The 25,597-nt window shown below is 47.4% G+C and overlaps 1 protein-coding gene across 1 annotated transcript; it reads left to right on the top strand.

The window, feature by feature from the left end:
- The first annotated feature begins 330 nt into the window (after window positions 1-330).
- sec22bb (SEC22 homolog B, vesicle trafficking protein b) lies at window positions 331-25,343 on the top strand. Its single transcript, XM_085982127.1, has 5 exons — window positions 331-698; window positions 4,668-4,777; window positions 10,167-10,327; window positions 19,811-19,957; window positions 24,666-25,343. Exons 1-5 carry the CDS (start codon window positions 624-626, stop codon window positions 24,818-24,820), a joined length of 648 nt encoding a protein of 215 aa, XP_085838253.1. The 5' UTR covers window positions 331-623; the 3' UTR covers window positions 24,821-25,343.
- Window positions 25,344-25,597: the final 254 nt, after the last annotated feature.

Genomic DNA, 25,597 nt, shown 5'->3' with positions numbered 1-25,597 from the left:
AAAGGGATCAAGGGGTATGGGGAGAAAGCAGGGACCGGGTACTGAATTTGGATGATCAGCCATGATCGCATTGAATGGCGGAGCAGGCTCGAGGGGCCGAATGGCCTACGCCTGCTCCTATCTTCTATGTTTATGTTTCTATGTAACGTTTCAGCTCGGTGACCTTTGGTCAGATGTCGCCTGACCTGCTGAATATTCCCCCGTTCTTATTTCAGATTCACAGCATCCGCGGTATTTCGCTTTTGTAAATTTAGGATTTAATAAATTCTTCCACACGTAAGGTGCAAAGGAGCTATTAATAGCGAACATTTACAGGCAGACAACACTTGTGTTGCAGGGCGGGGTTTGTACCCGGGGCGGGGCCACTGACCGGCGGCAGCTCTTCCCGGAGCCGCTCCCATTCACCGGCAGGCCTAGGCTCGTCACCCTCACCCTCAGGCCCAGGGACAGTAGCAGGTCCGGTCACGCTCACCCACACTTCGCTTCTCTCCCTCGACACGCAGTCCGGACCGGGCGGTAGCAGGTGAAGCCGGAGTCGCCGCCTCTCCTGAAACCGAGGCCCGGGGCCCAGCGCACCGGGAGACCGAGGCCCAGCGCACCGGGAGACCGAAGCCCGGCGGAGGATGGTTCTCCTGACGATGATCGCGCGGGTGGCGGACGGACTCCCTCTCGCAGCCTCCATGCAGGAGGATGAACAGGTTAGAAATCAATAAATATATAATTATTGATAATAGTGAATTAGAGATATAAATATTGTATATAATCAATACCGGGAGTGAATTAGAGATATAAATATTATGGCCCAGAAATTCAGGTCTCCACGGGCGAGTACGCACTGGGTACTCACCCGTAAGCCCAATGGAAGAAACTTTTTTTCTTCCTTTCCGATGTCAAGGAGCGCAAGCTTCATCAACTCTTGGACACCAACGCCCCTCCGGAACCACCTTCCCCTTCACTTTCCTCTGACCCCCTTTCTCCCAATCTCGCCCCCTGCCGCGTCTTCACTATCCCCTTTGACCCCGAACGATCAGTCCTCCGCAAAGGCCTGAGCTTCATCCCCTTACGCCCCCACCTCAATGAATTTCGAGCTCGGCACGGTGTTGAGCTCTTTTTCTGCCGCCTTCATCTCTGTGCCCACCTCTCTGGCCAGGAGTCTTCCCCCCCGCACGGCTGACCCTTTCTCCTGCTTTATGAATTCCTGTTCTACCTGGACCGCCCCCCGAACTCTTACCCTCTCTAGATCTTTTCATCGCTAACTGCCGCCGTGACATCGGCCGTCTCCATTTCTCTGCTCCCCTCACTCACTCCAACCTACCTCCCTCTGAACTTGCAGCACTCCATTCTCTTAGATCCAACCCTGACATTGTCATTAAACCTGCTGACAAGGGTGGTGCTGTTGTTGTTTGGCGCACCGACCTCTACCTAGAGGAAGCTGAATGCCAACTCTCTGACACCTCCACCTGGACCATAACCCCACTACCGAACATCAAACCACCGTTTCCAAGACTGTCACTGACCTCATCTCCTCTGGAGATCTCCCCCCCCCCCCCCCCCCCCCCCCCCCGCGGCCACCAACCTCATAGTTCCCCAACCCCGCACAGCCCGCTTCTACCTCCTTCCCAAGATCCACAAACAGGACTGCCCTGGTAGACCCATCATTTCAGCCTGTTCTTGCCCCACCGAATTTATCTCTTCCTATCTCGACTCTATCTTTTCTCCCCTTGTCCAGTCTCTTCCCACCTACATCCGCGACTCTTCGAACGCCCTCCGCCACTTTAACAGTTTCCTGGCCCCAACCGCCTCCTTTTCACCATGGACGTACAATCCCTCTACACCTCCATCCCCCACCAGGATGGCCTGAGGGCGCTCTGCTTCTTCCTTGAACAGAGGCCCGACCAGTCCCCATCCACCACTACCCTCCTCCGCCTGGCTGAACTTGTTCTCACATTGAACAACTTCTCCTTTGACTCCACTCATTTCCTCCAAATCAAAGGTGTTGCCATGGGTACCCGCATGGGTCCTAGCTATGCCTGCCTTTTCGTGGGATATGTGGAACACTCTTTGTTCCAGTCCTATTCGGGTCCCCTCCCTCACCTCTTTTTCCGGTACATTGATTACTGTATCGGTGCCGTTTCTTGCTCTCGCCCTGAACTAGACAATTTCATTCACTTTGCTTCCAATTTCCACCCTTCCCTCACCTTCACATGGTCCATCTCTGACCCTTCCCTTCCCTTCCTCGACTTCTCCGTCTCCATCTCTGGGGATAGGTTATTGACCAACATTCACTACAAGCCCACTGACTCCCACAGCTACCTGGACTACACTTGCTCCTACCCCGCCTCCTGTAAGGACTCTCCCCTTGTCTAGTCCCAGTTTCTCCGTCTCCACCGCGTCTGCTCCGACGATGCCACCTTCCACACCAGTGCTTCCGACATGTCTTCCTTTTTCCTCAACCGAGGATTCTCCTCTACTGTGGTTGACACGGCCCTTGACCATGTCCGTTTTATCTCCCGCACTTCTGCCCTCACCCCTGCCCCTCCCTCCCTGGAACCACGATAGGGTTCCCCTTGTCCACGCCTTTCACCCCACCAGCCTCCACATTTAGTGGACCATCCTCTGCCATTTCTGCCACCTCCAAAGTGATCCCACCACCAAACACATCTTCCCCTCCCCTCCCCTTTCAGCATTCCGTAGGGACCGCTCCCTCCGAGACACCCTAGTCCACTCCTCTATCACCCCTTCCCCTTCGCCTGGCACCTTCCCGTGCAAGTGCAGGAGATGCAACACATGCCCTTATACCTCCCCCCCCCCCCCCCCTCCCCCCCTTCCCACTGTCCAGGGCCCCAAACACCCCTTCCAGATGAAACAGCGATTTACTTGTACTTCTTGCAATCTATTATACTGTATTCGCTGCTCACTATGTGGTCTCCTCTACATTGGGGAGACCAAATGCAGATTGGGTGACCGCTTTGCGGAACACCTCCGTTCAGTCCGTAAGGATGACCCCGAGCTTCCAGTCGCCTGTCATTTTAATTCACTGCCCGATTCCCACTCGGACCTCACTGTACTCGGGCTCTTGCATTGTTCCACGGAAGCTCAGCGTAAGCTCGAGGAACAGCACTTCATCTTCCGATTAGGCACTTTACAGCCTTCCGGACTCAATATCGAGTTCAACAATTTCAGATCGTAACCTCAGCCCCCATTACATTTTTGCTTATTTTTTATCCACATCTTTGTTTTGGCCCTTTTTCCCCCCCCCCCATTTTTTTTTCTGTCCCACATGGCAGCTGTCTCCCATTCTGCCAGTGCATTTCACACCTAATCTAGAGCCGTCTTTTGTCTCCACTAGTCCTATCACCATCTCGTCTTGTTTTGAATACCTCTTAATGTCTCTTCACTTCTCTTTTGTTCTCTCCCAGCCTGGCCTTCAGTCTTGACAAAGGGTTTGACCTGAAACGTTGACTCTATTTTCTCTCCACGGATGTTGCCTGGCCTGCTGAGTTTTTCCACCATTTTCTGTTGTTATTTTGGATTTCCAGCATCTGCAGTATTTTGCTATCAGCCCAATGGAAGTGCCGGTTTCGTGCATGCAATGCGCATGTGCGGGAAACCGGCACTTCTGTTCCCCTGAAAGAAGGTGTTCAGAAGTCGAACGCGTGCGCAGGAGAGGCAGTGCGTGTGCATCGAACTTACGTTTCTTTTGCAGGTTTTCCTGGGAGGGTAAGTCTCCAGAAGTTAGACATGTAAAAAGCAGTCGCAAGGCCTGCTTTTTACAAGGTAAGTGGTGAATTAATTAAAATTAAAACATTTTTTCCACAGGTTTATTATTTTTAAATACTTTAAAGAAAGGTAAGTTTATTTTTAGCCCCGTTAGAAAATGTAACTTTTTTCAAAAATTTAAATTATTGTTTAAAATAGTTATTTCATGTAATTTATAGTTTATTTTAAAAATGTGATTTAAAAAAAAAAAAAAAAAAAATTATTTAAAGATTTAGTGATGTTTTGGGGCTTATAGTATTTATGTTTGACAGGCCTTCCTGTCAAACTTATGAATGAAGCATTCCCTGCTACCATTGGCTCTCCATGGCCCATGTGATCTTAGGGATACGCAAGCACTGCGCGCCGGCAGTTAGAGGAGGCCCAGGATCGCAATTCCACGGGGGCCCACAGCTCAACGGCCGGCACGCAAGGTAAGTGCAGGTTGGAGGCTTGCACCCGCGGGAAGCCTCCGACCTGAATTTCTGGGCCATTGTATATAATCAATAGCAGGAGTGAATTGGAGATATAAATCTACCCCTTTCACCTCTCCCTCTGTTCCTCCCCTGCCGCTCTTCCTCATTCCCCTTCACTCTTTCCTTAAATCACTACCTCCCAGCACTGCCTGCCCCATTGATAGAGCTGTACCCACCAGTACTTCACTCTTGTGTTATATCCCTTTGTCCAGACATTGCCAAGTTTAAGAGGGTGGGATTTGAAAATGTCACAAACCCTGTGTGGGTATTAGTTATCTTGTTCACTTCTTTCATCATGCAAGGGTATGCATAATGTGGGGAGGTGTTTTAAGATTGTGCTTCGAACAGCTAATCCAAGGATTTGGAGTCCGTCACTTTTCGAATCTTGTGTCCTTAATCCAGTCTTCGCTCAAAACATTATTTTGCTTCTTGCAGTCTGGACGAGATCTGCAACATTACCAGAGCCAGGCCAAACAGCTGTTCCGCAAACTCAATGAGCAGTCTCCTACACGCTGTACTCTGCAAGCAGGATCCATGTCCTTCCAGTAAGTGCTACACTTCCATGATATTGAACCAGATTTGTATTCTTTCCCCATCTTCTGAAGCCACTCACTCATTCTGGAATGCAGTTCCAAGGGTGTCTAATCTGACTGACGAAATGAACCTTGGCATCATGTCACCTGAACGAAGGTACTCCCACAGTGCTGTTAGGGAGGGAGTTCCAGGATTTTGACCCAGCGATCAAGCGGGCTGTTTTGTCCTGGATGGTGTTGAGCTTCTTCAGTGTTGTTGGAGCTGCACTCATCTAGGCAAGTGGAGAGTATTCCATCACACTCCTTACTTGTGCCTTGTAGAGGGTGGAAAGGCTTTGGGGAGTCAGGAGGTGACACACTTGCCACAGAATACCCAGCCTCTGACCTGCTCTTGTTGCCACAGTATTTATGTGGCTAGTTCAGTTAGGTTTTTGGTTAATGGTGACCCCCCAGGTTGATGGTGGGGGATTCGGCGATGGTGATGCCGTTGAATGTCAAGGGGCGGTGGTTAGACTCTCGCTTGTTGGAGATAGTCATTGCCTGGCACTTAAGTGGCAGGTAACATTCGCGTCACAGATCAGCCCAAGCCTGAACGTCGTCCAGGTCTTGTTGCATGCGGGCATGGACTGCTTCATTATCTGAGGAGTTGTGAATGGCACTGGACACTGCACTCATCAGCAAACATCCCCATTTCTGACCTTATGTTGGAGGGAAGGCCATTGATGAAGCAGGTGAAGATGGTTGGGCCCAGGACACTGCCCTGAGGAACTCCTGCAGCGATGTTCTGGGGCTGTGATGATTGACCTTCAACCATCACAACCATCTTCCTTTGTGCTAGGTATGACTCCAGCCAGTGGAGAGTTTTTCCCCCTGATTCCCATTGACTTCAGTTTTACTAGAGCTCCTTGATGCCACACTCGGTCAATTGATGCCACTCTTGCCTCCCCTCTGGAATTCAGCTCCTTTTGTCCATGTTTGGACCAAGGCTGTAATGAGTTCGGGAGCTGAGTGGTCTGGTGGGCATCAGTGAGCAGGTTATTGGTGAGTAAGTGCCACTTGATAGCACTGTTGACACCTTCCACTTTGCTGATGATTGAGAGTAGACTGATACGGCGGTAATTGGCCGGATTGGATTTGTCACGCTTTTTGTGGACTTGGGCAGTTTTCCACATTGTCGGATAGATGCCAGTGTTGTAACTGTACTGGAACAGCTTAGCTAGAGGCGTGGCTAGTTCTGGAGCACAAGTCTTCAACACAATAGCCGTGATGTTGTCGGGGCCCATAGCCTTTGCTGTATCCAGTGCGCTGAGCTGTTTCTTGATCTCATGTGGAGTGAATCGAATTGGCTGAAGACTGGCTTCTGTGATGGTGGGGACCTCAGGAGGAGGCCGATATGGATCATCCACTCAGCACTTCTGGCTGAAGATGGCTGCAAACGCTTCAGCCTTTTCTTTTGCACTCACGTGCTGTGCTCCGCCATCATTGAGAATGGAGATATTCATGCAGCCTCCTCCTCCCGTTAGTTATTTAATGGTCCACCACCATTCACGACTGGATGTGGCAGGACTGCAGAGCTTTGATCTGATCTGTTGATTGTGGGATCGCTTAGCCCTGTCTATAGCATGCTGCTTCTGCTTTTTTAGCATGCATGTAGTCCTGTGTTGCACCTTCCCCAGGCTGGCACCTCATTTTTTAGTACACCTGGTGCTGCTCCTGGCATGCTCTTCTGAACTCCTCATTGAACCAGGGTAGGTCACCTGGCTTGATGGTAATAGGAGAGTGCGGGATATGCTGGGCCATGAGATTACAGATTGTGGTGGAATACAATTGTGCTGCTGCTGATGGCCCACAGTGCCTCCTGGATGCCCAGTTTTGAGCTGCTATCTCTTCTGAATCTATCACATTTAGCACATTGGTAGTGCCACACAACACGATGGAGGGTGTCCTCTGTGCCATTAAGTGTATATTGCCTCTCCCTGTTCCTTCTGCTAAAATGCATCATCTCACACTCATTGAGTATTCTAGCCTTGCCCTGCACCTCTACGCATATATCACCTTCTTTGTCTCTAATAGGCCCCACCCCGCCTCTTACTACCCGCTTACTGTTTATATGCTGGTAGAAGATTTTTGGGTTCCCTTTTATGTTAACTGCCATTCTACTCTCATATTCTCTCTTTGCCAACCTTATTTTCATCTTCACATCCCTTCTCAACTTATTGTATTTGGGCTGGTTCTCCCTTGAAGAATTCACCTGACATGCATCATACACCCTCTTTTTTGTTTCATCATCTTCTCTATCTCCCTTGTCATCCAAGGAGCCCTTGCTTTGATCCCTTTACCCTTCCCTCTTGTTGAAATGTACCTAGCCTGTACTTGGAACATCTCCTTAAAGATCACCCATTGTTCCGTTACAGTTTTTCCTGTCAGTCTTTGGTTCCATTTTACCCTGGCTAGATCCTTTTGCATCCCATTGAAGTTAGCCCTATTCCAGTTTAGAAGTTCCACTCTAAATTGTTCCTTGCTCCTCTCCATTGCTAATCTAAATCTTATGATACGATGATCACTCGTACCCAAGTGTTCTCCCACAGACACTTGGTCGACCTGGCCCACCTCATTCCCCAGCACCAGATCCAGCAATACAATACAATCTGACGGAGGGTTCGACCCGAAACATTGACTCTGTTTCTCTCTCCTCGATGCTGCCTGACCTGCTGAGTGTTTCCAGTACTTTCTGTTGTTATTCCAGATCCAGCAATGCCTCCTTCCGAGTTGGGCCAAGAACATACTGGTCAAGGAAATTCTCCTGAACACATTTCAGAAATTCCTCCCCCTCCTTTCCCTTTACCCCAGCATTATCCCAATCGATATTTGGGTAATTAAAGTCCCACAATATCACCACTCTATAGCTCTTGCATATCTCTGTGATTTCTCTGCAGATTTGCTCCTCTACCTCCCTCTCACTATTTGGAGGCCTATAGAATACCCCCAATAGTGTGATCATACCCTTTTTGCTCCTCAACTCTAACCAAATGGATTCTGTCCTTCTCCCCTCAAGAACATCCTCCCTTTCCAACACTACAATGTCTTCCTTAATCTGCACTGCCACCCCACCTCTTTTTCCTTCCCTATCTTTTCTGAACACCTTCTATCCTTGAATATTAAGTGCCCAGTCCTCACCGTTTTTAAGCCACGTTTCCATTATTGCCACAGCATCATATTGCCACGCGGCTAATTGTGCTTGTAGCTCACAACCTAATTCACCACACTTTGTGCGTTTACGTACATGCATTCTAAACTCACTTTTGAATTTTTCATAGTCTTTCTTAGTCTGCTCCTATCTAATATGGTACTACTTCCGCCTCTAGTACTACTTTCTTCTCTAGTACTATCCAACACACTCACTCTTTTATGCACCTTATTCCTCTTTTCTACTCCTATATGCTGGTGCCCATGCCCCTACCCAGCTAGTTTAAACCCTCCCCAACTGCACTAGCAAGCCTCCCTGTGAGAATATTGGTCCTGGCTCTGTTGAGGTGTAACCCATCCAGCTTGCACAGGTCCCACCTATCCTAAGAACGGTCCCAATACCTCAGGAATCTAAAGCCCTCCCTCCTGCACCATCTCTCCAGCCATGCATTCATCTGTTCTATCCTCCTATTCCCGTACTCACTAGCACGTGGCACCAGGAGTAATCCGGAGATTACTACCTTTTGAGGTCCTGCTTTTTAAGCTCTTTCCTAGCTCCCTAAACTCTGCCTGCAGGACCTCATCTCTCTCTCTGCCTATGTCGTTGGTACCGATATGGACCACGACCTCTGGCTGTTCACCCTCTCTCTCTCTCTCTCTTTCCCCCCCCCCCCATGTCCTGCAGCCACTCGGTAACATCCTTGACCCTGGCACCAGGGAGGCAACATACCATCCTGGAGGCTGCAGAAAAGCTTGTCTGTTCCCCTAACTATCGAATCCCCCAACCACTATTGCTCTTCCACTCTTTTTCCTTCCCCCCCCCCCCCCCCCAAACCCGTGCAGCTGAGCCACCCTTGGTGCCGTGGACTTGATTCTGGCTGCACTCCCCAGAGGGGAGTACTGGTTGGAGAGTGCAGTGCACTTCAGGGACTCCTGCACTACCTGCCTCATCCTCCTTTTCTGTCTGGCGGTCACCCATTCCCTCTCTGCCTGCATACTCTTAAGCTGCAGGGTGACCACCTCTACAAATGTAGTCCATGTAACTCTCAGACTCGTGAATGCACCACAGTGACTCCAGCCGTCGCTCAAGCTCCGAAACCCGGAGCTCAAGTTCTGTAGCTGGCGACACTTCCTGCACATGTAGTCGTCCAGGCTACGCGAAGCATCCAGGACTTCCCACATGGCACAGGATGTGAGCTGCCCTGCCATGCCTCTAGGACTAGGCCAGCTCGGTCAGTAGTGGTGCTACTGAGCCACTCTTGGTGATGATCATTGAAGTCCCCCACCCAGAGTACATTCTGTGCCCTTGCTACTCTCAGTGCTTCTTCCAACTGGTGTTCAACATGGAGGAGTACTGATTCACCAACTGAGGGAGGGCGGTAGGTGTTCATGAGCAGGAGGTTTCCTTGCCCATGCTTTACCTGAAGCCATGAGACTTCACGGGGTCAATGTTGAGGACTCCCAGGGCCACTCCTTCCCGACTGTATACCACTGTGCCACCTGGTGGGTCTGTCCTGCCGATGGGACACGACATACCCAGGGATGGTGATGGAGGAGTCTGGGACATTGGCTGAAACGTATGATTCTTTGAGTATGACTCTGTCAGGCTGTTGCTGACTTGTCTGTGCGACAGCTCTCCCAATTTTGGCACAAGTCCCCAGATGTTGGTGAGGAGGACTTTGCAGGGTTGACTGGGCTGGGTGTGCCGGTGCCGAGGTCGATGCCAGGTGGGCTGTCCGGTTTCATTCTTATTATTGTGTTTCGTAGCGGTTTGTTACAACGGAGTGGCTTGTTAGGCCATTTCAGAGGGCAGTTAAGAGTCAATCACATTGACACTATAAATCAGTGATGGACAGGCAGTGTCTGACACTATATAAATAATCAGATAGATTTGTGACTGGTTGAGTTTCTGTGACTTGGGAGTCTGAGCTGGAGTAACTGTTTGTGGATTGACCCCCTATTTAAGGCTGACATTTCAGTGTTTCACTGAGGGTGGGTTCCAGTGTCAGAGGTCCCATTTTTTGGATGAGATGTTAGTCTGAGGATCTGCAACTTTTGATTCAGGTGCATGTTGGTGATCCCACTGTACTTTTTGGAGAGAAGCAGGCATTCTGGTGCATTCAAGGCTATGTGGTCAGAGAGCTCTTGCCTTAACAGGAGTTGAGATTTCACCTTCGACTGGCTGATCCTTTAGCACAATGTCTCTGTTTTACAGCTATGTCATAGAGAAGGGCGTCTGCTACCTGGTCTTGTGCGAGGCAGCGTATCCAAAAAAGTTGGCTTTTGCATACCTGGAGGACCTGCAGGCAGAGTTCGACGAACAGCATGGCAAGAGGGTGCCGACTGTCTCTCGCCCTTACTCTTTCATTGAATTTGGTGAGTGTACAATTCACAAGCCTTGCCTTTGTTTTTATTGCTACTCGAGCTCCTCGTGCCCCTTTGCCTCTCACCTGCAAGGACAGGTGATGGGAACTCAAGTTCTCTCAGTGGACACCAGTCCCTCAATTCAGTTTATAAATAATCAGTCTGGGTATAACACTAAGAGGAGAATTGAGAACCTTTACACAGGGTTGAAATGGAGGATTAGCCAAAAGTATTTCACAAGCTAAATGATTATCGCTGAAAGTGTTCAATAGAGAGACAATAGGAGCTGCCACCTAAGCAAGTTCCCCAATTAAATTTAATGACTTTGATCTCACTCACGTAGAAGGGCATCATAGAAAGTTACAGCACGGAAGGAGGCCATTTCGGCCCATCGTGTCTGCGCCAGCCAACAAAGAGCTATCCAGCCGAATCCCACTTCCCAGCTCTTGGTCCGTAGCCCTGCAGGTTAGAGCATCCCAAGTGTACATCCAAGTACTTTTTAAATGTGGTTAGGGTTCCTGCCTCTACCACCCTTTCAGGCAGTGAGTTCCAGACCCCCACAACCCTCTGGGTGAAGAAATTTCCCCTCAAATCCCCTCTAAACCGTCCACCAATTACTTTAAATCTGTGCCCCTTGGTTTTTGACCATTCTGCCAAGGGAAATAGGTCCTTTCTATCCACTTTATCTATGCCCCTCATAATTTTATACACTGCAATAAGGTCTCCCCTCAGCCTCCTCTGTTCCAAGGAAAACAGACCCAGCCTATCCAGTCTTTCCTCATAGCTAAGATTCTCTACACCCAGCAACATCCGTGTAAGTCTCCTCTGTACCCTCTCTAGTGCAATCACATCTTTCATGTAATGTGGTGACCAGAACTGCACACAGTACTCTAGCTGAGGCCTAACTAGTGTTTTATACAGTTGAAGCATAACCCCCTGCTCTTGTATTCTATGCCACGGCTAATAAAGGCAAGCATTCCGTATGCCTTCATAACCACCTTATCTACCTGGCCTTCAGGGATCTGTGGGCATGCACTCAAAGGTCCCTTTGTTCCTCTACACCACTCAGTGATCTACCATTTAATGTGTATTCCCTTTCCTTGTTAACCCTCCCCAAATGCATTACCTCTCACTTCTCCGAATTGAATTCCATTTGCCACTGTGCTGCCCACCTGACCAATTTATTGATATCTTCCTGCAGTCTACAGCTTCCTTCTTCAGTATCAACCACACAGCCAATTTTAGTATCATCTGCAAACTTCTTAATCATACCCCCTATATTCAAGTCTAGATCGTTGATATATACCACAAAAAGGAAGGAACCTAGTACTGAGCCCTGTGGAACCCCACTGGAAACAGCCTTCCAGTCAGAAACACCCATTAACCATTACCCTCTGCTTCCTGTCTCCGAGCCAGTTTTGAATCCAACTTGATACTTTGTCTGGATCCCATGGTCAACTTCATGACCAGTCTGCCATGTGGAACCTTATCAAAAGCCTTGCTAAAGTCCATATAAACTACATCAAACACACTAACCTCATCTACCCTCCTTGTTACCTCCTCAAAAAATTCAATCAAGTTTGTCAGACATGACCTTCCCTTAACAAATCCATGCTGACTATCCTTGATTAATCTGTGTCTAAATGAAGATTTATCCTATCCTTCATAATTCTTTCCAATAATTTTCCCACCACCGAGGTTAGGCTGACTGGCCTGTAATTACTCGGTCTATCCTTTTCTCCCTTTTTAAACAAGGGTACCACATTAGCAGTCCTCCGGCACCACACCTGAAGCCAGAGAGGATTTAAAAATGGTCAGGGCCTCTGCTATTTCCTCTTTTGCTTCGCTTAACAGCCTGGGATACTGTTCATCTGGGCCTGGGGATTTATCCACTTTTAAAGCTGCTTAAACCCTTTAATACTTCCTCTCTCACTCTGTTTATTTTATCTAATATTTCGCACTCCTCCCCCCGATAGCAATGTCTGCTTCGCCCCTCTCCTTTGTGAAAACAGACGCAAAGTATTTATTAAGAACCCTACCGATGTCTCCCGCCTCCACACACACATTACCCTCATGATCTCTAATAGGCCCTACCCTTTCTTAAGTTATCCTCTTCCTCTTAAATATATTTATAAAATATTTTGGGGTTTTCCTTGATTTTACTTGCCAAGAATTTTTCATGCTCTCTCTTTCTTTGCTTTCCTAATATCCTTTTTAATTGCACTCCTGAACTTTCTGTACTCCTCTAAAGATTCTGGAGTATTTAGCCCTCGGTATCTGTCATACACCTCCCTTTTTTTCTTTATCCTACCCTGTATGTCACCAGACATCCAGGGGGCTCTAGATTTGTTAGTCCCACCTTTTTTTCTTTGAAACCAAGTAATCTGTAGGGAGTGATAGACTATACCCAAGGGTGCCAAGTGAGATTGGGACAAAATCTACACCGTGCTGATCTCCTGATGGAATATGTGAATACAGCGGAGGGCCAATCGGATTCAAAACAAAAAGCCACAAGTACAGACTCATTAGGCTTACATCAGTAAGATTGGCAAAATGTTGGAATCAGTCACCTAGAGAGAACCTCAAGTACTTGTATGACAATAGCTGGCAGCCAACATTGGTCCAGAATGGGCAGATGGACGTCCCCAAACTCCTTGACTTTTTTCAAGAAGTAACATACACAATGGATGTTGGAAAGCCCTCTGCTGTACACTTCTGGAGCGCATGGGCCTTTCATTAAGTCCCTCATGAACAACTTGTACAGCAGCGAAGGACACTGGTCTCCTAGATAAAATTTGGAGGTGGATAATGAACTGGTTGAGACAGAAAGCAGCAGGTACAAGCTAGAGAAATAATGTGATTCTGAAGAAATATACTGAGGGGAGTGTCTCGGGGATCTGCACTGGGAGATGTAGAGTAGAGTGCCCCAGGGATTGGTGCTGGGAGATGTACTTAGTGGAGTGTCCCAGATATCGGTGGTGGGGAGATGTACTTGGTGGAGTGTCCCAGGGATCGGAGCTGGGAGATGTAACAACAACAACTTGCATTTATATAGCACCTTTAGCATAGTAAAACGTCCCAAGGCGCTTCACAGAAGGGCTATCAAACAAATATTTTACACCAAGCCACATAAGGAGATATTAGGACAGAAGACGTAGGTTTTAAGGATCATCTTAAAGGAGGAGAGGTTTAGGGAGGGAATGCCATAGCTTACAGCCTAAGCAGCTGAAGGCACGGTCGTCATTGGTGGAGCAATTAAAATCAGGAATGCGCAAGAGGCCAGAGTTGGAGGAGCACAGAGATCTCACGGGCTTGTAGGGTCCGAGTAGGCTACAGAGATAGGGAGGGGCGAGGCCATGGAGGGATTTGAATACAATGAGAATTTAAAAATTGAGGCATTGCTGGACTGGGAGTCGGTGTCGACAGCGAGCACAGGGGTGTTGGGTGAACGGGACTTGGTGCGAGTTAGGACATAGGCAGCTGAGTTTTGGCTGAGCACAAGTTTGTGGAAGATGGAAGGTCGGCCAGAAGTTCGTTGGAATAGTCAAGTATAGAGGTAACAAAGGCATGGATGAGGGTTTCAGCAGATGCTGAGCTGAGGCAGGGGCGGAGTTGGGCGATGTTACAGATGTTGAAGTCTGCGGTCTTGGTGAAGTGGATATGTGTTTGGAAGCTCATCTTGGTGTCAAATTCGACACCAAGGTTGCACAGTCTGGTTCCGCTTCAGAGAAGGATGGAGTTTGTGGCGGGGACCGAAGACGATGGCTTTGGTCTTCCCAATATTTAGTTGGAGGAAATTTCTGCTCATCAAGTACTGGATGTCGGAAAAGCAGTCTGACAATTTAGAGACAGTGGAAGGGTCAAGAGAGGTGGTGGTGAAGTAGAGCTGGGTGTCATCAGCGTACATGTGGAACCTAATGTATTTTTGGATGATGTTGCCGTGGGGAAGCATGTCGTTGAGAAGTAGGAGGGGGGCCCAAGGATAGATCCTTGGAAGACTCCAGAGGTAACGATGCGGGAGCGGGAAGAGAAGCCATTACAGGTGATTCTCTGGCTACGACTGGATAGATAAGAATGCAACCAGGCGAGGGTAGTCCTACCCAGCTGGACGACAGAGGAGAGGCATTGGAGGAGAATGGTGTGGCCAACAATGTTCCCACTAAAGTGCCGCACGCGTAGCCGCGCAGTACTCAAAGGTCCTGCGCAGACTGCTCACCGGCTTTTACATTACATAGAACATACGGCACAGAAACAGGCCATTCGGCCCAACCAGTCCATGCCGGCGTTTATGCTCCACTCGAGCCTCCTCCTGTCTTTCCTCATCTAAATCTATCAGCATAACCCTCATTTGCTTGTCCAGCCTCCCCTTAAATGCATCTATACTATTTGCTTCAACCACTCCCTGTGGTAGTGAGTTCCATATTCTCGCCACTCTTGGTGACTATCTTGTATTGATGGCCTCTAGTTATGCTCTTCCCCACAAGTGGAAACATTCTCTCTCTATCCACTTTATCAAAACCTTTCATAATTTAAGACCTTTTACTCGGTCACCCCTCAGCCTTCCTTTTTCAAGAGAAAAGAGACCCAGTCTGTTCATCCTTTCCTGATATGTATACCCTTGCATTTTCTCTGCACCCTCTCCAGTGCCTCTATAATCCTTTTAATAATATGGCGACCAGAACTGTACACAATACTCTTAAATGTGGTCTAACCAAGGTTCGATACAGATTTAGCATAACTTCCCTACTTTTAAATTCTATACCTCTAGAAATAAACACTAGTGCTTGGTTTGTTTTTTTATGGCCTTGCTAACCTGTGTCGCAACTTTTAGTGATTTGTGTATTTGTACTCCGAGATCCCTTTGTTCCTCTACCCCACCCAGACTCGTGATCTCCCTATTCTTCCTACTAAAATGTAATACCTCACATTATCTGTGTTGAACTTCATTTACCAATTGTTTGCCATTCTGTAAGTTTATTAATGTCCTCCTGTAATTTGTTGCAGTCCTCCTCAGTATTGACATTGTAAATACCGCACATGCGCAGACATTTAAAGAGACCGCACATTAAAAGAAACAGGCTGCGCAGAACAAAACGCAGCTTACAGGGAACATTGGTGGTCAACTGTGTCAAATGCTGCAGACAGGTTGAGCAGAATGAAGAGGGATAGTTTACCACAGTCACATAGGGTGTCACTTGTGACTGGCCATTTTAGTACTGTGGCAGAGGCGGAAACCTGATTGGAGTGATTCAGACATGGAATTGCGGGAAAGATGGGCACGGATTTAGGAGGCGACAGCACGTTCAAGGACTTTGAAGAGGAAGGGAGGCTGGCGATGCAAGAACAGACGGGTCCGGGGCAATGTTCCCTGTAAGCTGCACGGCCGTGCAGCAATGGGAAAGGTCCCCCTTGTAAATACCACGTGGAAATTTAAAGGCGCCACGAACAAAACGGAACCGGATAAAGCGCAGCTTAGAAGGAACATTGGTCAAGAGGTTTTTTTGAGAAGGGTGATGAAGGGGAGAGGGACAGTATCTGAGGAGACGGAACTGCTACAATATCAGTTAATATGGGGGCTAGGAATGGAAGTCGTGTGGTTAGCAGTTTAGTGGGAATAGGGTCGAGGGAGCATGAGGTGGGTCTCGTGAACAAGATGAGCTCGGAGAGGGCATGAGGGGAGATGGCATAGAAACTAGATTAGGGTTAGGGCAGGGGGGGATCGTTGGGGGAAGTTTGGCTTGGTGGGCAAGGAAGGGAAGCGGGAGCGTCAGCTGAATGGATGGTCTCAATCTTAGTGACAAAGAAGTCCATGAGCCCCTCAAACTTGTTGGAGGTGAGGATGGAGGAGGCAGGGCAGAGGGTTTTTGGAGGATGATCCTGGAATAGTGAACAGTTTTGGCAGAGGAGAGCAGGACCCGATAGTGCTTTATGTGGTCCAGCCAGATCAGGCGATGAATGGTTAAACAGTTGTCCGCCATATCCGTTCAAGTCTGCGTCCCTTGGACTTACGCAGCGAGCCATACCAGGGATAACGACCAGGATGGGAGAGATTAATGGTTTTAGTGGGGACAAGGGCACCGAGGTGGAGGTGAGGGTGTGATTGAGCAGATCATTAGCTGCAGAAATGTCATTTTGGGCCAAAGGCTAGACAGTTGGGATTTTGAAAGTGCCATAGTAAGTGACTTGGGGGAGAGATTTTTACAGGGCGGACACGATAGGAAGTGGGTTGGGAGGGGGATGTGGGTGGAGAAGGATACAAGGAAGTGATCAGAGATGGCCTTGCCTGTGATTGACACGATGGGCGTAGCATGGCCACGTGAGATGGCAAGGATATGTACGTGAAATGTACTGAGTGGAGTGTCCCAGGAATCACTCTTGGGAGAACCCAGGGCATCGCTCTGAACCTGTATGGCGGTCTTGTCCATCCGCACCTGAGTATTGCATTCAGTACTGTTCATTGAGGCACAAGGGAACCATCCGGGTTTTGGAAGTAGTGCAGAAAGCAACTACAATAACTTGCTCTATATACTGCCTTTAACGTCGTAAAATGTCTCGAGGTGCTTCACAGGAGCGTAATCAGAAAATATTTGACACTGGGCCACATTAGAAGATATTAGGACAGGTGACTAAATGCTCGGTCAAAGAGGTTTTATGGAGCGTCTTGCAGGAGGAGAGAGAGGCGGAGAGGCTTAGGGAGGGAATTCCAGAACTTAGGACCTTGGCAGCTGAAGGCACGGCCACCAGTGGTGGAGCGATTAAAATTGGGGATGCGCAAGAAGTCAGAATTAGAGGAGGGCAGAGAACTTGGAGGGTTGTAGGGCTGAAGGAGGTTACAGAGGTGGATATGTCATGCAGATGATCCTGGTGTCAGACGGCATATTTCTGAGGAACACGTTGCCTCATCCTCCAGAGTATTACTGGAGCTGGTTGTCTACAGTATCTGACTCAGAGGAACACGTTGCCTCATCCTCCAGAGTATTACTGGAGCTGGTTGTCTACAGTATCTGACTCAGATACTCAATGTTTGAGACAACCCTGTGCATATTGGCACGCCGAGCCTGTAGCTATCCTCGGACGCTCCAGCTTTGCTGATTCTTTGACCTTCTTTCTCTTTCTCACTTGTGCATTCTCTCCCAGCAGTGGGGAAAAGAATATTGTTGCATTTTTTGAGGTGTTTTCTCACACTAAATTTTTCGGCTGCTGCATTTTCGATCACTCGTCTGTGAATACTGACTTCCTATGATCTCGAGTATCTCCACAATTTCTGATATCCAGCTACAGTATTGGTAAAATGCAGAGGGTAACAAAAAAAAAATGCTTTGTTGATACTTTATCAAGTGGGTCTATCTGTAGATCTTTCTCTTGTCTGCTAAAAGCGTCATCCTATCTTATTTTGGCTATTGGTTGAATTTATTTAGTAATAGCTAAGTGAATAAGTAACAGTAATATAAGATGGATATATTTTCAGTAGAAATGGTAATAGCTAGCTCCACAAAAGGAAAACAGTCATAGAATGTTCCAGCACAGAAAGAGCCCATTCAGCTTACTCCTCTGCCTTCCCTGTTCTCATGCTGTTGTCTTGGCATTGCCCCTACTCTCCTGGCTATACTTTGCACCACCTAACTCACCCAAACTGGTGGTGGTGTGACCCTCATCACCAAGTTACACCTTGGTCCCTCTCCCTACTCCTCTGGTAGCTTCTCCACCTTCAGATGCCCCATTTTGTTTCACCCCTCTTGCCTCTCCTTTAAAACTGCTGCCCTTTCCCCTCCCCATAACCTCTCCCTCTATATAAACTCTCCCCTAAACCTCTCCCTCCATATAAACTCTCCCCGAAACCTCTCCCTCCACACACACTCTCCCCGCCAACCCTTCGACCCTCTGTTCACTGCGATACTCAACCAATCCCTCACCTCCATCTTTGATGCCCTTGTATTGAACCATATCAATCGCTATCAGGTCTCGCTCTCACCTGCTAAACCAACCCACACTCACCTGCTAAACCAACCCACCCACCACCAATGTTCACTCTAAGCTGCATGCGTGCACGGCTGCGCAGTAATCTGCAAGGTCCCACGCAGGTCCTGCAGAAACTTAAAGGGACTGCGCATTGAAAGAAACAAGCCACGCAGAACATAGTACAGCCTACAGGGATCTTTGCCCGCCACCCTAGGATCATCCTGCAGAGCAAAGATGACATCATGGCTTCTTGCTACCAATCGTCTCCTTAAACCCCCTGCCGCCTCCACCCTCACATACAACAAGTGCAAGAAGCTCGTGGACTTCTTTGTCACCAAGATTGAGACCATTTGTTCAGCTGTCTCTGCTGCTTTTTCTCCCCTTTCCTCACCCACCTCCCCACAGGCTCCCCTCTGCCCTAGCCCTGAACTTGCATCTCTCTCTCTCTCGTTTCTCTCCTTGTGCCTTCTGACATCGTCTTGTCCGTGAGACCCAAGTTTTACTCCCCTGACTCCTTACTAAACTGCTGACCATCCAACTTCTGTACCTGGCATTGTAAACAGTTCCCTCTCCTCGGGAACTCTCTTCCTCCCTTTCAAACCTTTCAAATCTCACCAATCAGGTTTCCGCCCCTGCCACAGCAACCAAACAGCCCGATTATGAAGGGTTGGAGAGAGAAACCAGGTAACTACAGATCAGTTGTGTGGTAGTTACTAGAATGTCATGCTAGGATCATAGAATGATACAACACAGAAGGAGGCCATTTGGCCCATCGTGCCTGTGCCGACTCTGGTAGATCTATCCAATTAGTCCCATTCCCCTGCTCTTTCCCCAGAGCCCTGCTGTGGGACAGAATAATTGAGCAGCTGGATAAATATGAGCTGATCAGAGAGAGCCAGTATGGATTTGTAACGGGTAAGTCATGTCTGAATAACCTAGTTGAATTTTTTGAGGTTACTAACTTGGTAGATCAGGTAGTGTCTATGGATGTTGTGTATATGGGCCTCCAGAAGGCATTTAACAGTGTTAGGGCAGATTGTCCAATTTGACCCCGAGATGAGCTTCCAACCCCATATCCACTCCATCACCAAGCCCTTCTCTGTCCACCTCCGTAACATTGGCTATCTCCGCCCCTGCCTCAGCCCATCTCCTGCTAAAACCCTCATCCATGACTTTATTACCTTTAGACTCGACTATTCCAATGCTCTCCTGGCCGACCTTGCACCCTCCGTAAACTTCAGGAGATGACGTTTTGTCTCCCACCCACCCCCCTGTCTCTCCGTCTCCCCCATTTTCTCCATCTCTCCCATTGTCCCTCTGTCCCCATCTCTCCCCCGTCTCCTCCCCCCCCCCCCCCCCCCCCCACCCCTTCCATCTCCTGGCACTGTTCTCCCTCACCTGCCCTTTTGCAAAACCCGCTGTCCGCTGACTACAACACGGATGAATCAAAGCTTGCGCACAGGGTAAATGGTTATATTGCCAGCCCTTTTTTATGTAGAGTAGTGGTGGTGACTTGCTGTCTGCTTTTTCTTTCAGACACATACATTCAAAAAACAAAGAAATCCTACATCGACAGCAGAGCACGCAGGAACCTTGGCTCCATAAACACAGAGCTGCAAGATGTGCAGAGAATAATGGTGGCGAATATTGAGGAGGTGTTACAGCGAGGAGAGGCACTCTCTGGTAAAGTTTTGGAGTCTGAGCAACAGCAACTCGAGCTGTGCCAAGTAGCTCTTTCAAAAGGGAGTGGAGTAGAGTTCCTCTGATGAATTATTGTCAACTTCATGGCCTACCCAGTGTTGAGCTGAGCCTGGTAGACCAGAATATCTCTGGCCTGTGTGGAGCTCAGCATGACTAGGTGTTGGGGCGCTTCACTTGACCTCCATGCCCCTGCAGAACATCGGCCTCCAATTTTACTTCTGATCACTATCCTAAGAAGCACACGTAGTAAGTGAGTGCGTGCATTGGATTGGATTTGGCTGTGATGCCATTTTGATGACATTGATTTGTGGGGCTGGAGTCACATATAGGCCAGACTGGGTAAGGACAGCGGGTTTCCTTCACTAAAGGACATTAGTGAACCAGTTGGGTTTTTAAAACAATCCAACAGCTTCATGGTCACTTTTACTGATACCAGCTTTTGTTACAAAACTGAATTCAAATTCTCAAACTGCCGTGGTGGGATTTGAACTTGCGTTCTCTGGATTATTAGTCCAGTAATGGACTTGCTGCATTACCACATGTTGCCCTGTATGATTGTGGAACAGTACTCCATAGCGCTGCATCTTCAGCAGTGGAGGGATATTAATAAATTTAAATATTTGGCTGGAAATAGAGGTGTATATATTAAACATCAACCCAGACAAAGACTCCGCAAGGAACTAGGGCTTCCTGTATTTACTCGCACCACGGAAATGTCAACAGTGCAAAGTAACTGAGTAGCGTTCAATCAAAAGAAAAGAAAGACTTGCATTTATATAGCGACTTTCATGACCATCGGACATCCCAAAGCGCTGTACACCCAATGAAGTACTTTTTGAAGCGTAGTCACTGTTGTAGAAAATTAGGTTCAAATGTTAGAATCTCTGGAGTTTGGCTTCACTCTCTTACAAGTTGGGGAGTAAGTACATCGAGCTTTCCCTCAGGACATTAAATGGGTGGATAGAGTCCATGGCAGGGGTGACTGCACAAAGAGGGGAAAAAGAGAGTAGAAATGTAGTAGTCATAGGGGATTCGATAGTTAGGGGCATAGACAGGCGTTTCTGTAACTGCAATTGTGATTCTCAAATGGTATGCTGCCTCCCTGGTGCCAGGGTAAAGGATATCACTGAGTGGGTGTAGGATATTCTGTGAGGAGAAGGGGAACAGCCAGAAGTAGTGGTCCATATTGGAACCAATGACAGTTAGAAAAAGTGTTGAGGTCCTTCAGGCACAGTTTTAGGAGCTAGGAAAAAGATTACAAAACAGGATCTGAAAGATAGTAATCTCAAGATTACTCCCAGTGCCACGTGCTCGTGAGTGTCGAAACAGGACGATAGTGCACGTAAATGTGTGGCTGGAGAAGTGGTGCAGGAGGGAGGGTTTCAGATTCTTGGAGCATTGGGACCGGTTCTGGGAGAAGGGGTACCTGTACAAGATGGATGGGTTGCACCTGAACAAAGCCTGGATCAATGTTCTTGCTGAGAGGTTAACTGGTACTGTTGGGGAGGGTTTAAACTAATTTGGCAGGGGGAGGGAAACCAGAAAATAGTAGAGAGGAGCAGAAATGAGATCAGAGGACAGAGTGCTATAAACAGCAGTAAAATTAGAAATATCCCCAAAATTGCAGGGACCAGATTCAGGAAAATAGCAAAAGTGACAAAGGAGGTATTGAATTGTATGTACGTCAATGGCCGTAGTGTAACTAATAAGGTTAGTGAGCTGCAGGCACAAATTGCTACATGGGATTATGATGTGGTTGCATTAACCAAGACATGGCACAAACAAGGCCAGGAATAGGTTCTTAATATTCCTGGTTACCAAGTATTCAGGAATGATAGCGGAGTGGCGTGGCAGTATTGATTAAGGATGATACAGTTTGAAATAGAAAGGATTTACTTGATGGTTCTAGGACTGAATCTGTTTGGCTTGAGTTGAGGAACAGAGGTGGAGCTGTTATTATTGGGAGGTTTTTTTCGAGCTCCAAACAGTGAGAAGGAGATAGATGAGCAAGTTTGTCGGCAAATTTCAACGGCGTGTAATAAAACTAGAGTAGTAATATTTGGAGACTTTAATTACTCCAGTATAGACTGGGAAAAACAGTGCTAAAGGTCAGAAAGGAGAAAAATTTCTGATGTGTACAGGAGAACTTTCTCGATCATTATATCTCCAATCCAATAAGGAAGGAAGCAGTGTTGGATCTGGTTCTGGGAAATGAAGTAGGGCAAGTTGCATGTGTTACAGTAGGAGATCATCTAGCTAACAGTGACCACAACATCATTTGGTTTAAACTAATTATGGAAAGAGACCAGAAACTCTCAAAGGCAAGGATGCTGAACTGGGGAAGAGCTCAGTTCAGTGATTTAGCAAGGGGCCCAGCACAAGTAGATTGGAAAAGGTGATTTCATGGTGAAACAGTAATGGAGGGCATTCAGGGAAGAGATAGTTCAGGTACAAACTAGGCAGATTCCTTTGAAGGGAAAAGGTAGAGCATCCAAAGTTAATGTACCCTGGATGACAAAGGAAATAAGTTAAAATAAAACAGAAAAAGGAGGCTTATGACAAATGTCAGGAACAAGATTCATTAATAACCAGGAAGATTATGGAAAGTACAGGAGGGAATTGGGAAAAAATTACCGGAGGCAGATAGAGGTAACGTGAAAAGATTAGCAGGCAAAACTAAATTAAACCCTAAACATTTTATAAACCTATAAAGTATAAGTGGTTAGCTAGGGAAAAAGTTGGGCCTGTTGAGGACCCAAAGGAAATCTTCTTGTAGAGACAGAGGACATGGCTAAAGTATTAAATGAGTACTTTGCATCTGTCTTCACAAAGGAAGCGGGTGATGTGAAGGTTACACTAAAAGAGAAGGAGATTATGGACAAGACAGTAATAGAGAAGATGTACTAAAAAGATTAGCAATACTGAAAGTTGGTAAGTCACCTGGTCCAGATGGAATCTATCCTAGGTTGCTGATAGGAGCAAAGGTAGAAATAGCAGAGGCATTGGTCACAATCTTTCAATCCTCATTGGATACAGAAGTGGTGCCGGAGGACTGGAGTGTTGTTAATGTTATACCACTATTCAAGAAAGGGGCGAGGGATAAACCAGGGAACTATAGGCCAGTCAGCCTAACATTAGTGGTGGCGAAGTTACTGGGAAGCAAAGGGTGGTGATGGATGTTTTTCAGACTGGGAGGTAGTTTGCAGTGGTGTTCCCCAAGGGTCAATTTTGGGTCCAATATCCTTTTCAACTTTTATAAATGACCTAAACTCGGGTGTAGGGAGAAGTTTGCAGATGATAAACTTGGCAAAGTAGTAGATCATGATGAGGATAGTTAGACTTCAGGATGACAGACAGGATGGTGAAATGGGCAGAAGCATGGCAGATGGAGTTCAATGCAGAGGACGAATATGGAAAGATAGTACAGGAAACTTTGGTTTATCCGGAGGTTGTATGTCCGGAAACCTTGATCTAACGGCAGAAATCAGCAGCCGTTTTGGTTAGGTTTTTTTCTTCTCCTAGCATTTTGTTAACAGTCAGGCTCTGGAAAGCGTCTCTGTAGCTTAGCAACAGCTTCAGAGATGCTTCCAAGGTACGGGCTGAGTGTTTACAAGCTGTTGCTAAGCAACAGTGTTTGTTGTCAGATACGGAGATGAAAACCTCCGTATCCTTCAACATTAGCGCTGGTCTATCCGGAAGTTTTGATAGATCGGCAGCAGCTCGGTCCCGTCGGTGCCGGATATCGCAAAGTTTCCTGTACACTATAAATGGCACGATTTTGAAAAGTGTAGATGAGCAGAGAGACCTTGGTGTCCATATACACACATCCTTAAATGTGGCAGGGCAAGTTGATCAAGTGGTTAAAAAAGCATTTGGGCTACTTGGGTTTATAAATGGAGGAATAGAATATAAAAGCAAAGATATCATGGTAGAACTTTATAAATCACTGGTTAGGCCTCAGCTGGAGTATTGTGGACAATTCTGGAAAGGTGTAAAGGCATTAGAAAGGATACGGAGGATGTTACCAGCGATGAGAGACTTCAATTATGAGGAGAGGTTGGAAAAGTTAGGACTGTTCTCCTTGGAACAGAGATGGTTAAGAGGTGACCTAATAACGGTTTTCAAGATAATGAGAGTTTTGAGTAAATAGGGAAAAAATATGAGTGAGTCAATAACCAAAGGTCATAAATTCAAAATCATTGGAAAAGGCTCGAGGGGAGATGAGAATTTCTTTCATTCAGCATTGTTGGGACCTGGAACTCTGTACCTGAAAAGGTGGTGGAAGCTGATTCCATCAATAATTTTAAAAGGGAGTTGGACAGGTTCTTGAGGATGAGGAACTTGCAGGGTTACGGTCAAAAAGCAGGGATGTGGGACTGAGCACAACTGCTCTTTCCATGAGCCAGCACAGGCCTGATGGGCTGAATGGCCTCCTGTGCTGTAAGTTTCTATGATTTCTATGGGGTGTGGAAGGAGATTAAATGGGTGGGATCGAGTCCCTGGACCACACACCGCTCCCACTGACTGTCTCCTCAGTTTGTAATGGAATCGGAGGGGCTGAAGCCTAGTGTTGTGTTCAGTAGTATTGACAGTTTGTGCCTCTACTTTGCCCCCTCATTAGTCTCTATTTCCAGCTTCCAGCTGTTGTGTTTGAAATAATTATGTTCTTTTGTTCTCTTTGTTGATGTAGCTTTGGACAGTAAGGCCAGCAGCTTGTCCAGCCTGTCGAAGAAGTACCGACAAGATGCCAAGTACTTGAACATGCGTTCAACATACGCCAAGCTGGCGGCCGTCGCAGTCTTCTCGGTCATGCTAATAGTTTACGTGCGGTTCTGGTGGCTCTGAAGCTAGCTCAGTGTGGTGCTGACGCATTTTGATTTGAGCTCATTGCACGTCCGTTCCCGTGATTTCCAGGAGGGCTGTACCGTGAGCGCATGCTCTCTTCCTAGAGCCTCCGGTTCATCGCCCAGTCAGTCAGGTTATAGCTCCTTTTTGTTGTAGTTAATGTGGGTGTGATGGGGGCCTTCCACATCCAGCACCATCAGACTGCATTAAACGCTGTTGTGTTGAACTGAAGAATCCCTTTTCCTTCACCCCATTGGACTGTGCATTCTAATATTTCAAATTCTAACCAATAATAAATGATCATTTTGCTCAGAATCATTATGAAGGGTTGAAATGTTGAAAAATGTAGTTAAGATGCGCTGTAGAATGAATGACCTTCTGTGATCTCGCCTCCTCTCTCTGTTCATTGGTCTTTACATTCAGGGGGACCAAATTGCTGCCTGAAAGATATAGATTGTGCTGTAACTGTGTGGATATTGACAGTACACGTATATTCATTGAATAAAATCACTTATGCTAAGAATGTCTTTGTCAGTTATAGGAACATGCACACAGCCAGCTTCTTGGATGCTGGTACAGGGAGATCATTTGCCATCCCAGCACTCGTTCACGCCTCTGGTTGCTGTGGCAACCCTATTCATTCTTCTCTTCTTCTTAGGCAGTCGCTCGGAACCTAAGATGACTTGCTTCCACATTAAAAATGAGTTCGCAGGTGACTGATGAGTCCAATGCGGGACCTACAGTCTCTGTCACAGGTGGGGCAGACGGTGGTTGAAG

Source organism: Somniosus microcephalus, chromosome 3 (assembly GCF_052327205.1).
Source record: "Somniosus microcephalus isolate GS21.2 chromosome 3, FLI_Smic_1.0, whole genome shotgun sequence".
NCBI classification, from domain to species: Eukaryota; Metazoa; Chordata; class Chondrichthyes; order Squaliformes; family Somniosidae; genus Somniosus; species Somniosus microcephalus.
Note: the sequence above shows the minus strand (reverse complement) of the source record. Positions and strands in the feature narration are given on the sequence as shown.